The sequence below is a fragment of the Bos mutus genome, chromosome 25 (assembly GCF_027580195.1).
Source record: "Bos mutus isolate GX-2022 chromosome 25, NWIPB_WYAK_1.1, whole genome shotgun sequence".
NCBI classification, from domain to species: Eukaryota; Metazoa; Chordata; class Mammalia; order Artiodactyla; family Bovidae; genus Bos; species Bos mutus.
In genome coordinates, this window is record NC_091641.1 from 39,285,288 (window position 1) to 39,300,758 (window position 15,471).

General features: G+C 41.8%; 1 protein-coding gene across 1 annotated transcript; it reads right to left on the minus strand.

The window, feature by feature from the left end:
- Window positions 1-564: 564 nt before the first annotated feature.
- On the minus strand, window positions 565-14,893 carry LOC102283971 (zinc finger protein 75D). Its single transcript, XM_070362355.1, has 8 exons — window positions 13,557-14,893; window positions 12,177-12,372; window positions 11,376-11,467; window positions 10,973-11,099; window positions 9,829-9,920; window positions 9,434-9,560; window positions 7,265-7,375; window positions 565-7,085 (listed from the first exon to the last, which is right to left on the minus strand). The coding sequence occupies exons 1-8, from the start codon at window positions 13,965-13,967 to the stop codon at window positions 6,403-6,405; spliced, it is 1,839 nt and encodes a 612-aa protein (XP_070218456.1). The 5' UTR covers window positions 13,968-14,893; the 3' UTR covers window positions 565-6,402.
- Between the last annotated feature and the right edge of the window lie 578 nt (window positions 14,894-15,471).

Here is a 15,471-nt window from a genome sequence, read left to right on the forward strand (position 1 = left end):
TTACTACAGTTTCATTTTCAGGTTGCTAGTTGTGCTAATCTGAGGTAAAGGAATATCAGAGAACATAAATTGTAAATTCACTATCAGTTCTGTGATGCTTTGAATTCTACTGTTGTTCTCCAATTCACCTGCGATTAATAAAGTTCTCAAATAGCTGCTCCATGCATTTTACCCAAATTTTAAGGTTGTTGTCTATGTGAGAAAAAAGGTGAAGCATGCTTATTTTAACTTAGCCAGAGCTGGAACCCTAATACTATTAGTTTTTCTAGTGCTTTTCCAATCTTTATACAATATTCTTTCTTTCCTGTATTACTGGTTCTCCACTCTAACACCTAATCCCTGCTTCTGCAAATCATCATAAATTAGTTTACTTCTTTTCAAAGCCTATACTTTATCTTCCTTTTTTTGTTGTCTACCATCTTCTTCCCTGTTCCACCTGCTAGTATTAATACTGGAAGTATACTTGTCATTAAGGAAATGAAGATAAAAACAGCATTATGATACATACTTACATCCCTTGTCACTTTTTAAATTGTGATATAAGATACACAATAAAATCCACAATTTAAAGTATTTAATTCAGCAGTTTATTAGTATATTTACATTTCATCATCACTAATTTCAGAACATTTTCTTCATCCCCTGAAAAAGCCCCGTACCTTTAGCAAACTCGACCCCCTGCAGCTTCCAGTTCCTGGAAAATACTAATTCACTTTTGCTCTCTAAAGATTTGTCTATTCTTGATATGTAATACATGTGACCTTTTATGTCTAACTACTTTCACTTAGCATGTTTTCAACATTCATCCATGTCACAGCATGTATCATAATTTCCTTTATTTTTATATTGCTAATACTATCCCGTTGTACTATAACATTTTTTATCCATTTATCAGTTGGTAGATTTTGGGGTCCTTTCTACTTCAGGGCTACTGTGACTAATGCTGCTATGTATGTTCATATATAAGGTTTTTTGTGGACATAAGATTTCATTTCTCTTGGGTATATACAACGCTTAGCAGTCGAATTGCTGGGACAAATGGAAATTCTATGTTTAACTTTTGAAGTTACTGATCAAATGTTTTCTTCAATGGCTGTACAATTTAAATTTCCACAAGCAGTGTGTGAGGGTTCTAATTTCTTCACATCCTTGATAACATGTATTAATCTTGGTTATAGCCACATTAGGGGAGGTTAAGTGGTATCTCAATGTTTTTTTGTTTCTTTGGCGAATTGTGAGATTTTATTTTCCCAATTAGGGGTCAAACCTGGGCCCTTGGTAGTGACAGAGCCTTAACCACTGAACTGCCAGGGAACTCAGTGTGATTTTGATTTGAATTTCCCTGAAGGCTAATGATGTTGAATGCCTGTTTATATGCTGACTGCCCAGTTGTATATCTTATTGTGAGAAATGTCTACTCAAATTCTTCAATAATAATCTCTCTACTACTGAGTTTCTTTAGTGTCAAGTAATGCTTCCTGAGATGATGTTTCTCATCATTTGGGGGTTTGTAGTTATAAAAACTTGACACAAGCTTTAAAAATACTCTTTTGGCAAGTAGGATATAATTGCTGATATACTAAAGTGCCCAACTTTTCATAAGAGTTGGCTTTCTGTCTTCATGACTTACTGAGAATGTAGCTAGATTTCTTATTTCTGCTCTAATGCTCTAATTATGTCTCTACTTATAATATTTTCTTAAAAATTATTGGAGATGCTCTCCAAATTGTGCAAATCCACTCACAAAATGTAAAGAGTTTAAATCAACCCAACCACATTAAAAAAAAACCCCAACAAAACATTAAGGTATGTAAGACAGTAGAGTTGTGTTTTTCCTATTCTGTTTTTGAGAAGCTGTGGTTGGTCTTGAAGGTAAGGCAGAGTGGAAAACTGACCATGGAAGGCCAAAGTGCCAAACAAATGAATACAACAAATATTATACAAGTTGTTTAAACCATGGAGAAGGAGCCTAAAGAATGCCCACTTTATCCCCAATCCAGCATTCTTTAGAAGCAAAAATGCAAAACCAAAAATATTCATAAACATAAAATCTCAGCACCTAAAACAATGCTCCTGGCACATAAGTGCTCTATATCAGTATCTGATGTTGAATGAATAAATGAACATTCACAGTACATATCTCTCCAACAGTTTTAGGGAGCAAACATCCACAGGCAGAGATAAAGACAGAACCAGTTTTTGGCAGCACAGTTAATACATCAATTTGGGAATTAAAGGTGATAAATCCTAACTTATGGCACCAGGACTGGTTGCAAAAAACACTTTGTTGACTAAGTCAATAGTTATAAAGTAAGGTAAGCTGAACTGGCCATGAAGGCATCTGTCAAAGTAGTTTGCACCACACTTCTTGACTATTAGAACACTGACTGCTGAAGCACAGAATAATAACCTTAGAACAACAGAAAGAGTATCAAGGGAACAAGTGGACACCAACCAGGGAAAAGGAGAGAAACTTCATTAAGAGAATGTATGGTACCAAATAAGGAAAAAACTAGAATAGGAATATTAAATGTCCACTTCATTTTTCATCTTAGCAGTTACTGAAATGTGATGGTTAAATGCTAATTGTAAAAAATACAATCAAACAGGAATGCTTAGAAGGAAGTGGATTACAAATTATAGTAAAAAGCATTTTTACTATAGTATTTTTAGCATTCATTTATACATTATTTCAAGAAAAAAAGGACCACCAATGAAAAGTAGGTAAATGAGGGCACTTTTTGAGCTTCAGTGTAAATGTCCCATATGAAAATGTTAAAAAGTAATTACTATTATTTTGTTCTTTGATGGCTTCTAGGAAACCAACAATTAACTATTACTACTGAACTCTTAATGAGTAAATCACACTGGGGCTTGTTAAAAGTTAGCAGTTGATCATGAAGTTTCAACTTTTAATAAGTTGCTCAAGTGATTATGACAGGCATCTAGTATTCCTTGTGGACCACCCTTATTATGAGGCATCAAGGCTGCTTGTTGGTTCTCATAAATGAATACCGTGGGGTGCGGAGGAGACCAAGAGGGTCCTCTTACAGAGTTATATTGAGAAGCTGTTGGTCAAGTTCTGGTAGCCCTCTGAGGGAGGAAAAGGCAGCTCCCATGTTCTCAATTAAGCTTGCGCCATGTGGAAACAGCCTCTGTTGACTGGGAATTCTTTTTCATAGACGGATTAGAGCAGAGACTATCAAGGATTTTTTATCTCTAACAAAGAAACTATTTATGCATGAAATGTCATAATGTCTGAGATTGGCTTCAAATATTCCAAAACAAAATATTCCAAATATTCCAAAACCCAGCCACCCACCCCAAACAAAATAAAAACAAAAACAATGGAGTGGGTAAATGTAAAAACTGGCAAAATTTTTAAAGCCTATATAAGGGTCATATTATTTTCTCTACTTTAGATATTTTGATAATTTCCATACTGAAAGAATAAGTATATATATAAGAACACTGTTCCTCTCCTACATATATTATCTTAAATCAGTTATTGCTCTCTATATTAGAATTATTTCAGTTACAATGAACAGAAATGCCAATCACATTGGCTTAAATAATAAGAAATGTATAGATTTATGTAGCTAAAAAGTCCAGTGCAATTCTAGGTATCAGGTAATGCTTGATCCTACAGCTCAGTGGTGTCTCTAAAACCTGAGTATCACCCTGCTCTGTCTGCTGTGGTGTTGGCTTCATTCTAAGGCTCATATTTCTCCTGTTTAAAGAAGACTGTCAACATCTCCTGGGTTACATGTGCCATCCAGCAAGTGCTGGATCTGTTCTAATGTTTCCAACAAGACAGGCCAGGTTATGCTGCAGAAACACACAGCACCAACATCCCAGTGTTTTAACACAACAAAAGTTTATTAATCCTTCCTACAAAGTCCATTACAGGTCTAGGGAACTCTCCAGAACAGGTACTGCTCCCCATTGTTGGGTGCTTGGCATTCCAGACTGTTCTGAATTTTGTCTCCTCTTCTATATGCTTACATGGCTGAGGCAGGAAAAAACAGCATTAGGGTCCTGCACCAACAAGTAAATGTTTCAGCCAAGAAGTGAGACCTCTGCACGTAACCCACTGCTCAAAACTATGTCTGGACCCTAACTGCAAGAAGCAAAAACATCTAACCATTCCCTTCTTACTGTTCACTAGGATACAAGGTCCATGAGGATAAACATTTTGTATCCTTGTCCACTACTGTATCCTTACTTTAGAAGAGTACCTGGGCGCATAACAAGATCTCATTAACTTGAATGAATGAATGTAGCACCAGCAAGAAATCCAAACCTGTATATATTGGGAGGAGAGACAAGAATCCCAGGGGTTTAAGACCAAGGATGTTCAGTAAGATCCATACAGACCAGAGCTGCAAAGCTACCTGCGCTTAGGAAATAATACTTGCTAGAGTTCATCTTAGGGAAGATAATGAAATCCTGCTGAGAGAGACACACCATAGGTCAGGTGACTTACACCATAAAGCACTGAAGCCAAGGAACAAATCAACTGAGCAAACCACCACAAGTGCTCAGCTCCTGGAAGAAGCTGCAACAGCCACAAATGGATCTGCCCCTTCAGTGTGGTCAGTCTACCCAACACACCACTGTGGCTCAGAGGAAAGAGAAGGATGTGTACAGTGTCTGAGACCCCACTATCAGTCAGATCATCAGGTGCTTTTCCTTCATCAATCCCTCTAATCCTCAGAGAACCCTGAGTTAAGCATTATCTCTATTTCACAAAGAAAATGGAGATTTAAGAATGTTTCAGTAACCAATCAAGAAACAGGCATGTTTTACTAGCTAGAAACAATATATCATCCAGGCTGGCTGGACCGGAACAACATATAGATCAGTTCTGCTGATCCTGCCTTCAGGCCTGACTGATGCAGCTAAGTGACAGCCAACAGACCCACTAACTATGTGGTTGTAACAAGCCTCTGGATCTCTTTAAGCCTAACTTCCTTACTTTATAAAGTCAGAGATTTGGGAGAGATAATTTAACTCCTTTCCTGATTACACCTAGATGCTTTACCAGGAACATATCTGCATCACTGAGCAGATAAAAGGGGGAGTTACAAGAAAACTCACAACCTAAGGAGATTTCTAGCAATCTATCAAATTCGTAACCTAAGGCTGTTACCTGAAAGGATGGAGAAAACAGGAGTAGGATGTCCTTGCCTGCTTAACAGTTACAGTGTAAGTTAACCAATGTAGAGGTGCATTTGTCCATCCTTGCCTGCCACCCAGCATTAGCTCCCCTTTTGGGAACTTGGTCTCCAGCTCACTGGATTCCCAGAATAACATGCCCAGGGAGCCACAAGATCCTGGTGCAGAAAACACTCTAGTTCCCAGACAAATGTAACTCTCTCCTTGTTCTTAACAACAAACAAAAAGCAAATTAAAATGCAAACAGATAAAAACCTGAGAAGATGATTCTGAATTCCCATTAATTTCCATTTAGACCTTGAAAAAAAGTGCTCATTTTCATGGCTGTTTTATCCTATTGATATTGTGATATAAAGAGTCTAGTTTCTTTTATTGCAGAAAGTTCTTCTTTACATGGCTAAAGATTCCAACCTGTTTCCATTCTATCTCCTTCTTAGAGGTGCTCTCCCTTTTCAAGAGGCATAAAATAGTGATTAATTCACCGGCAGAGAGGCATAAAATAGTGATTATATGTGTTCATCTGGATAGAATCGATATTGCTGAAGAAAATATTTCATCAGAGTAAAAATTATACTAATAGGATTCAAGAGCTGCATTTGCTAAAAAGTTAACCAAGGAACTCAATGTCCAAATTTGTGAACAACGCCCAATGATGGGACACTTAAGAAAATCCAATTAGGTTCTTCAAAAGTTTTACATTACAATTCATTTTTGCCCATGAGATTATTGAAACTGGCAAACCTGGAAGACAACGGTATGCAACTAAACATGCATATTATTGCTTTTTGTTTTGGAAGACCATGCTATAATACAAATGTGTCCATCATATGAAGTTTGAGTGCCTTGGGAAATCAATGCAAACCAACAATATTTACCTCTGTGGCCAAAAAAGATTATTTCATAGCTGCATCTGCTATGCAAAGCTGAATTTGCTGTTTTGCTATATACATCCCCAAACAGCTTTTTGCTTTCCTCAGAATGTTCTTAGAACACCTCTCCTGCTAAGGAATTCCCTGGAAGCTTTTAGTAAAAATAGCAAGTAGTACAACTACTAACAAATCCTTTGAAGAGTCAACCTTGATTCCTTCTATGAAACATGTTTATATCCCAAAGTTTCCTGATGAAAAATTCTTCATGCTTCATAATTTTGTATTTTTCTTAACTTTAAAGTCAAGTTCCACTTGATAAATTTCTTTAGACTGAGGACACTGAACAAACGTCCCTTTACTGGTGGAGTTTCTGGTGTCTAAGAAGGCTTGAGCGTCTGCTGAAGTTCCTCCTGCACGTGGTACAGGTGTAAGGCTGCTCACCTGTGTGAGTTCTCCGATGTTTAATAAGGTGGCAATTTTGATTGAATTTTTTCCCACATTCATGACAAGTAAAGGGCTTCTCTCCAGTGTGAGTTCTTTGGTGTGTGTGGAGATTTGTCTTTTGACTGAAGCCTTTCCCACACCATGAGCATTTATATGGTTTTATTCCTTGGTGTGTTGTTAAGTGCTTATTAAGATCAGAGCTCCACCTAAACCTCTTATCACATTGTTGACATTTATATGGTTTCTCTTCCGTGTGAACTCTCTGGTGTTTAATGAGGTCAGAGCTAACTCTGAAGCTTTTCCCACATTCCTGGCATTTAAAAGGCCTTTCTGCTGCACGTTCTTTCTTCTGAAGATCCATAAGTTTCAGCAGCTCTTGTTTCCAGGTTGAAAGTTTCTTTTTTTTCTTCACCGGAAAATCTCGGTGCAATTTCCCCACCCTATGCACATCACCATGATTTTCTTTACCAATTGTTTTCTGGGAAACTTTCAATCTGGCCTTTCTTGATGCTATAGCTACTGGTGCTTGTATTTCTAAGTCAGAAAGACATAGAGACTGAATATTTTCAGTGTCATTTTTAAGCTTCAGCCCTGCTGGAATAAATGTGAGAAACAGCTTACTATATGTCAGAGCAAGTAAACCATAGTAAATGAAAAGAAAAACTGGACAAACACTAATTTTTAAAAAAATAGATAAGCAGAACCATAAAATGTGAAATCCTTGCAAAGATTCCTATCATGGCACATTTCCCTTCTTCCCATGGTCTACTTACCTGTAGGCAGCTCTTCAGAACTGTCCTTGAACTCCAGGGGTCTTTGAACCCATGGCTCTTCTCCTTGCTCTAGACAGGAGATCACTTTAGGTTTGGGGAGCACAAATAATGCTGTGAAACAGAAAAACTGAGGTCAAAGACTGGTAACTTAACAACAGTTCACTAATTTCAGACTATTTCAGGAACAGCAAAGGATGCTTGAATAGTTTACAACACCAAATCTCATATCAGGTTTATAACATACTTCATTGGTGGATGGATATGCAAAGCGGAGACTGAGAAATAAACCTGAGCTGGACCAGTGAAAAAGATATAGGGCACAGAAATATAGTGCACGATCCCCATCTTCTGCTACCAAGAATATCCCACATTCTACTAAGGTAGAATCAAACTGCAAAGGCTGCAAGAAATACACACACTAGTCCTATTAACTATTCAATTCAGTCACTCAGTCGTGTCCGACTCTTTGCGACCCTGTGAATCACAGCACGCCAGGCCTCCCTGTCCGTCACCAACTCCCAGAGTTCACCCAAACTCATGTCCATTGAGTCGGTGATGCCATCCAGCCATCTCATCTTCTGTCGTCCCCTTCTCCTCCCGCCCCCAATCCCTCCCAGCATTAGGGTCTTTTCCAGTGAGTCAACTCTTCACATGAGGTGGCCAAAGTACTGGAGGTTCAGCTTCAGCATCAGTCCTTCCAATGAACACCCAGGACTGATCTCCTTTAGGATGGACTGGTTGGATCTCCTTGCAGTCCAGGGGACTCTCAAGAGTCTTCTCCAACACCACAGTTGAAAAACAGGAAGACTTAAACTAGATAAGTCCAGGTTCAGGGGAGTCAATGCAAAGGTCCATGGGTGGAGTATCAGGCATAAATGATACATGCCATCATTACTTTTATTTAGTAAAAGTTAAACAAAATAACTAAATAAAACTAACTTTTTATTTAGTCCTCAAGCACCAAACACTGGACTAGAAAAGATTTCTACCACTCCTATAGCTCACTGGTTCACATCCAGGTGGAAGAAACAGACAAGAATTACTTAGTGGACTTTCTCAAAATCTTACTGCCAAGTATGGAAAGTATTCATCACTCAGTCATACCATAAATATGTAGTGAGTGGCTATGGTGCACCAGGCACCCTCTATGTGCCAGGGACACAGTGCTAAATAAATCAAGTCCCCTGATCTCACAAAGCTTATATTCTTGTGCAGAGTGAAACAATCTAACATCAACAGACGAGCAAATAAAATGTCAGGAAGTGATACATGTTTTGAAGAAAACTAAGGGAGGGTAAGAGAACATTTTAAGATTCTGCTTCTGTGAAGCTACTTGAGATATAAAGTTGTATAAAAAGTCTCTTTAAGTAACATCTGAGCAGAACCCTAAAATGAGGATTTTGTCATGAGGCAGAAATGTGGGCCAGGCAGAGGGAAGGAGGAAGAAATGAGTACATCAAGTCCATGAAACAAGATGAGTAGTGTGACTAGAGGGTCCAGAGCAAGGGCACAAGTGGCAGGAGACGACAGCAGGTTGATGAGGAAGGGCCAGACCTTGGAGGGTCCTGGGTCTTGGTAAGGAACCTGGATTTATTCTGAACGTTATGAGAAGTTATTGTAAGGTTTGAAGCAGAAAATGTCATGATCTGGTCAGGTTTTTAAAAGACTCTGGCTGCCACATAGGAAACAGACTGTGAGAGGGCAGGCAGTGGGTGCCAGGAAGAACGTACTGAGGTAAACCTCGATAGAGATGCTGCTACCTAAGACCAGGATGCTACGAGCACAAGAAGCTGAGATGTGACACTCAGGCTACACTGTGAGGTGGAACCAAGAGTGCTAGACTTCGTGGGGTATTATAGCAAGATCGAGGTAAAGGGTGACTGGACATTGCTTGCTCTGAGCAAGTGGATGAATGGGGATGCCTTTTACAGAAATGAGAAAGATGTAAGGGCAAGTTTAGATGGAAGAAGAGATCAAGAATTCCAACAGTATAAGGAATGTGTACTGGGGAAAAGCTCCCTGGTGATCTGGTGATCCCTGCCTACACCATCTTATTGAGAACCAGTCAGCTACTAGAACAGAGACTCTCTCACAAGGGTGCATCCTCAGTATGCCAACAACAGGACAGTTTAGTCCACTCCTAGGCAAAGTGAAGGGGAGAAACTTTACCTAGAAAGATGACATTCTCATAGTTTTCTTGCATTACGTCATTGTAGAGGGCCTTCTGAGTGGGATCCAGTAACTCCCATTCTTCCTGGGAAAAATACATGGCCACTTCTTCAAATGTCAACAAGCTCTAAAGAAGAGAATGGGCTTCAGCTCAGTACTTGCCACTACAGAAGCAGCCCAATCTTCTAAGTCATGAACTACAAGGTAAGCCAGTCACTAAAGGAACTAATAGCACATGAATTATTTTAAAGCAAGATGGTAGAAAGTAGGCAAGGGATCAGCAAACAGCCCAGGAGGTACTCAGTTCCCCAGGGGGAACATCTGGGACACCTCTGAGCACCTGCTGGGCAGGGCAGGTCATGGGCAGCAGGGAGAGGCTGAAGAGTGCAGCTCACCTGGGACTCAGGCAGAATGAGCTCAGGTGCCACTGTCCACTCACTGGTATTTGTCTGCTTAGGAAAGGCTAGGAGCTGGTGAGCAGGCACAGCTGTGGAAGAACAAGAAAATTTCTCTCCCTCCCATCTTTGAACATCCTAGGCTTAATTCAAAAGTATAGAAGATCCTGATTCTTTCAGTTGAGATAGAACAACTTTACAAGTGTTACATGGTACCAAGAAGTAGCTATCTCATTTTAAACAAGCATCTACTAGCCCCTAAGACAGGTTTCCCACTTGACTCTTCAGTTTTCACGAGTGAAGTTAAGAAAAGGAAATCTTTTTTTCTTTACATGACATGAATTCTTCAGAGTTGGACAAAAATTAGAGGTGTTGTACAATGCAGTACGGAGTCCAATGTGCCAGGTACAGAAAACCCAAAGGTCGGAATGAGTTTGGTGAGTTCAAGAAACAGCAAGACCAGTGTGGCTAAAGAAGACTGAGCAGGGCAGGAGTGGCAGACTAGGGGAGGAAAGTGAAGAGGGGCCAGAACTTGGGGGTTCCTGGGTGACTCTATAAGGAGTTTGATTTTGAATGTGTGAAAAATCACGGTAAGGCTTTGATGTTGAGCCATGTTCTGATATGAACTGGTTTTTTAAAGGATTCTGGCTGCTGTGTGAACAGACTGCAGGCAGGGAGGAATGCTGGCAGGGGGTGCCAAGTATGGAGGTGGACATTATTAGAGACTGCCGCTGCTTACACCACAATGCTAAAGCACAGGAGGCTGAGACTTGGTTGGACTCAGGCCACACGGGAAGGTGGAGCCAAGAGAACTAGTGATGCATTAGTACTACCGGGGTTGGAACAGATTGGTGCAAAGGATGACCACAAGTTTTCTAGCCTAAAATACTGGGTGAAGGAAAGATAAGAGAAGAGCGATTTTGAGGGAAAAAGAGAAGGATCAAGATTTAGGATAAGGAATGAGTATGTACACGTGTTAAAAGCTTGCTGGTGATCTGGTGTACCTTTTCCCTGCCCACACCATCTAGTTGAGAACCAGTCAGCTACTAGAACAGACTCTCACAAGGGTGCATTCTCAGTACCCCCCAAAATAGGACAGATTAGTCCACTGCTGTGCAAAGGGAAGGGGAAAAAGAAACTTTACCTAGAGAGATGACAGTCTCATAGTTTTCTTGCATTACATCATTGTAGAGGGCCTTCTGAGTGGGATCCAGTAACTCCCATTCTTCCTGGGAAAAATACATGGCCACTTCTTCAAATGTCAATAAGCTCTAAAGAAGAGAATGGGCTTCAGCCAAGTACTTGCCACTTCAAAAGTGGCCCAACCTTCTGAGCCATGAACTGCATGGTAAGCCAGTCACTAAAGGAACTAACAGCACATGAATTAATTTTAAGTGAGATAGTAGAAAGGAAGTAAGCACGGGATCAGCAAACAGGTGCCCAAAGTCCTGAGAAAATCTGCGTTAAGTCCTCTGAGCATCTGCTGGGCAGGGTGGGTCATGGGCAGCAGGGAGAGGTAGCCCAAGATTCTGGAAAGCACAGCTCACCTGGGACTCAGGCAAGACAATCTCAGGTGCCACTGTCCAGTCTTTGGTGTCTGTCTGCTCAGGAAAGGCTAGGATCCGGTGAGCAGGCCCCACTGTGGGTGAAATGGAGCCATAGTAAATATTTCTTGCTTATGTTTCTAATATGCTATGGTCAGTTCTAAAAGACAGAAGACCCTGATTTTTTCAGGATTGATGAGATGTTTTATAAGCATGTGGTGCACAGAAATGGCTTTCTCCTTGTTAATGAGAACCAAGTATCTACCAGCCTCTACAACAGGTGCCCCAGTTTCCACAAGCAAAATTAACAAAAGAAAACTCTTTTTATTATTTTCCTCTGATGACATAAATTGGTCACCTTGGCAAAGTTTAAACATATTTGCAAATGAAGTACTCAAGGACTCCAGTGTACAGCAGGAAATAGTTTTTAAATCATTTATTACTTTTTCCTTGGTACACAGTAGCATACACATTCTATTACTAACATTCTGTCACTAACCACCCATTCTGATCCAGATTTCTTCTGTATTTTCAAGATGAGGTGAGCCAGACCATCTTTACTTTTCTAAAAACAATTGCTGGTGTTATTAGCAGGGTTCTGCGGTTGGGAGATTTCTGTATCTTAGGCCAACCCCCACCCTCAACCCCACATGACCTATTCTACCGCCACCTGGGGGGCATCCTAATTGCTAATGTAGCTGTATTAGTAGATCCACAGGGCAGGGTAACCAGAAGTGCTCACACATTTTGGCTTAAATTATATCCCACCTCCCAGGAGAAGAAAAGTAACATGAAGATCCTTACCCCTCTCACATACGGGCTCAGGTTCTTTGTGGGTATTCCTGCTCAGTGGCTCTTGTAGACCCTGGTGTATATTCCAAACTTCTTCCTCCAGGGACATGCCCACTGGCTGGGACTCTGCTGGCTTCAGCTGGAAGCCTGGGGCCTCTGCTGCTTCTCCCAAGAGCACTGCCTCCTTTCCCAGCTCCTGGACTGCAACCTAGAAATAACCCCCATACTTGTTACCACAGAACTGACTTTTGGTTTGGGCTTGATGGGAGAGGGAAGAAAAAGCAGAGAGTGCAGACTGCGGGAAAAGAGGGAGACGCTGAAGGAAATGACACAAAGACCTAGAGATACCAGCCACCAATTTTCCACAAGAACAATCCATACACAACATAGGAAAACTGGGAGAAACCAGTAAAGGGTGTGGTTACTGCCAGCTCTCCAAGACAGCAGTCCCACTCTCTGAATTCAGCCCAGTTCAGCCCACTAACAGGGTTTCACAGGCCACCTGTTCTCATGCTGCCTTTACAGGCTTTCTCTCCCAACTTAGATCCTTGCCTTAGTGGTTTCCTGTCTTCTCTCAGATTAAGGAACTGAATTTAAAAGTTGTCCTGTCAACCAGATTTTCCACATAGTCAGGGAAGATTCTTAAAGACAATGGGGATGAAATGGAGAAAAAAAGCGGGTAAGAGTAATGGCTCTGTCCTATCCCCAAATGATTTTGATACAAAACACGTGCCCTCCTGGTATTCACAGTGGGCCTGAGGCCAGCTGGTGAGCTGTCACCTGCCCAAGGGCATGTCCTGGATCCCCACTCAGAGCAGAGCCAGGAACAACCACTGAGAGAGGGCAGTGGAGGCTCTCGCCTATGGTACAGAGGACACTATCCTTCAGGGTCTTTCTTCTCTCAGCTACTCTGCTGGGATTTCAAATCTTTCTTTCTCTGTGTTCTTTCTACTTTTTCCCCTTCCTGGGCAGTTGTCCCCTAGTCGTTTGGTTTGTTCCTTCTCTGTCGTATCTTCGCTCTCTTTTGGTCTCTCAGAGTCCTTTCTTTTCTGATCTGCCCTGAACTCTCCAGCTCCTTAGTGCTTTTTGTATGTTTCTAAGAATTTGAGGTCCATCTCCTTGGCCAAGCCAGACTAGGCTCATTACCCTCAACACACCCTGGCTCCAAAGAGAGCAAAACTCAACTCTGTCCCTAAGGCCAGGGAAGTCTCTACCAGGATCTCTGAATCCTATGGGCTGACTAAGGCTGCGGGTCTGTGCTTTCAGGTCCTGCTTCACAAGTGTTAAAGGAGCAATCCAATAGTGACCTAATCCATTTTTTCTCCCAATTAACTGCCCCAGTATATCCACCTTCACTCTATTTCACTGCACATCAAGAATCTTTCTCCTCACCCCATTCCTTGTTTGGCCAGTTTCCTTTTTCAAGTGTTCTACCAGGACCACAGCCTCCTCAATGCTCTGTGGATGTTGCTTCTTTATGAGAGTCTGGGTGTCCCCGGGCAGAATGGTCAGGAACTGCTCTAGCACCACAAGTTCCAAGATCTGCTCTTTTGAATGAATCTCTGGCCTCAGCCACTGACGGCATAATTCTTGAAGCTGGTCAACTACCTCCCGGGGTCCAGCTGCTTCATGATAGAGGAAGTTCCGGAAGTGCTGGTGAGACCTCTCAGGGCTGAGACTGTCCGTCTGTGGGGCATGTTTCTTATGCTGACTGGCGTTCTCTGCTACAGGTCCTTTGGTCTCCCAAAGAGCTCTGATCTGAGGGTTCAAGAACTCAGCCACCTTCAGATCTACTGTCATCATTCTTCTCCAGGAACAATTCTGCTCCTGTATTAGACACCCCACCAGCGGCTACCTCTGACAACTGAAGCCCGATCTGGTTTTGAATAAAATCAATAAAAGGATCTTCTTCCTAAGGCACTGAGAGCAGAAACAAGCTCACGTCAGTAAGATATTGTCACATGAACTTTATTACTTGCTACTTATTATGAGAAAAATGAACTTTAAAAATCAACTGCCAGGCCTGTGTTTTGCTCCTTTTCTATTAACCAACTGAATACAGCACAGCTTATTAAAGACAAATTCCAGTAAGTCACTTCTCCTTCTCAAAAGAAAAAAAAAAAATCAGGAAAGGTTAGCAAGTGAAAAACCTAGTACCCACTGGCTCCCACGAGTTTTGGGATTATCCAAATATTTAACTCATGCACTTCTTATGCCATCCTCTCCATGTCAAAAAAAGATTAGGAGAATATTCTGAGTTTCTCTTAAAATGTCAACATATCATCCTAATCTTCTGTCTTTGGTAAGTGGGTACACTTGTATTACCCTTCATCCTCTTGAGATGGAAACCTTCGCTTCCTGGACCATTTGAGGTGCTACTTTCCATTGTGATTACTGCCAGGAGAGCTGAAACTATGAGACCAGAGTAGAAGGAAAGTAATTAGGAAAACTGGAGCCTTATTTTCTTGAAAAAAGCATCTCCCAAGGGAGTCTCCTGGGGGTCCAGTGATTAAGAATCCACACTTCCAGTGCAGGGGGCAAGGGTTTGATCCCTGGTCAGAGAATTCAGATCTCATATTTCCCAAAGTACAGCAAAAAAAAAAAAAAAAGGGCTGCCCACAAGAAATCAACTAACTGAAAACATTCTTGACATTTCTTTGCAAGACGTGTAAAGAAAACTATGCACAAGATTTATACGTGTATTTTGAATTTGATCTAGGAAAAATTACAGGTGACCCTTGTTCACAAAATGTTTATCCAAATGTCAAGCAGATAAAAAAGGAGAGCATGTGAGCTGGTGATGATTACTTTCAGCTTTTCCAAGGGTCATTTAGACCTCTGAGCAAGGCCTCGTGAATCTCACTTTCCCTGAGGTTACCCAGCAGAAATGGCACAGAAATTCTGCCCAGGAAGCCGCGGTATCTACAAAAGGCCGGCTCCCTATGCCCACTCGGCTCAGGGGGCACGGGGGACACTTAACAAACTTTTGCATCACAGAGGCTGATCTCTGAGGCGAGGACTCTCGTTTCTCCCGCGGTCACATCAGCCAGTATAGGAAACGCCGGCGGAGGAGGGAAAGTGGACACGACTCGGGGCGCGTCCGCGAGCACTGGGCCTGCAGGCAGTGTCCGAGCGGGTTTCAGCCGCGCGGGCCCGGGCGCCACCCGCGCAAAGGGTGCAGAGCGGCCTCAGGAACCTGACGTCGGGCCTCGCCCGGGGTAGTTTGGCCGACCGGCTCCGACCACCCGCCTTGCAGCGGCCGCGAGCAGTGACAGGCGTCTCTCGGCGGCTCCGGAGCCGGCGCTGA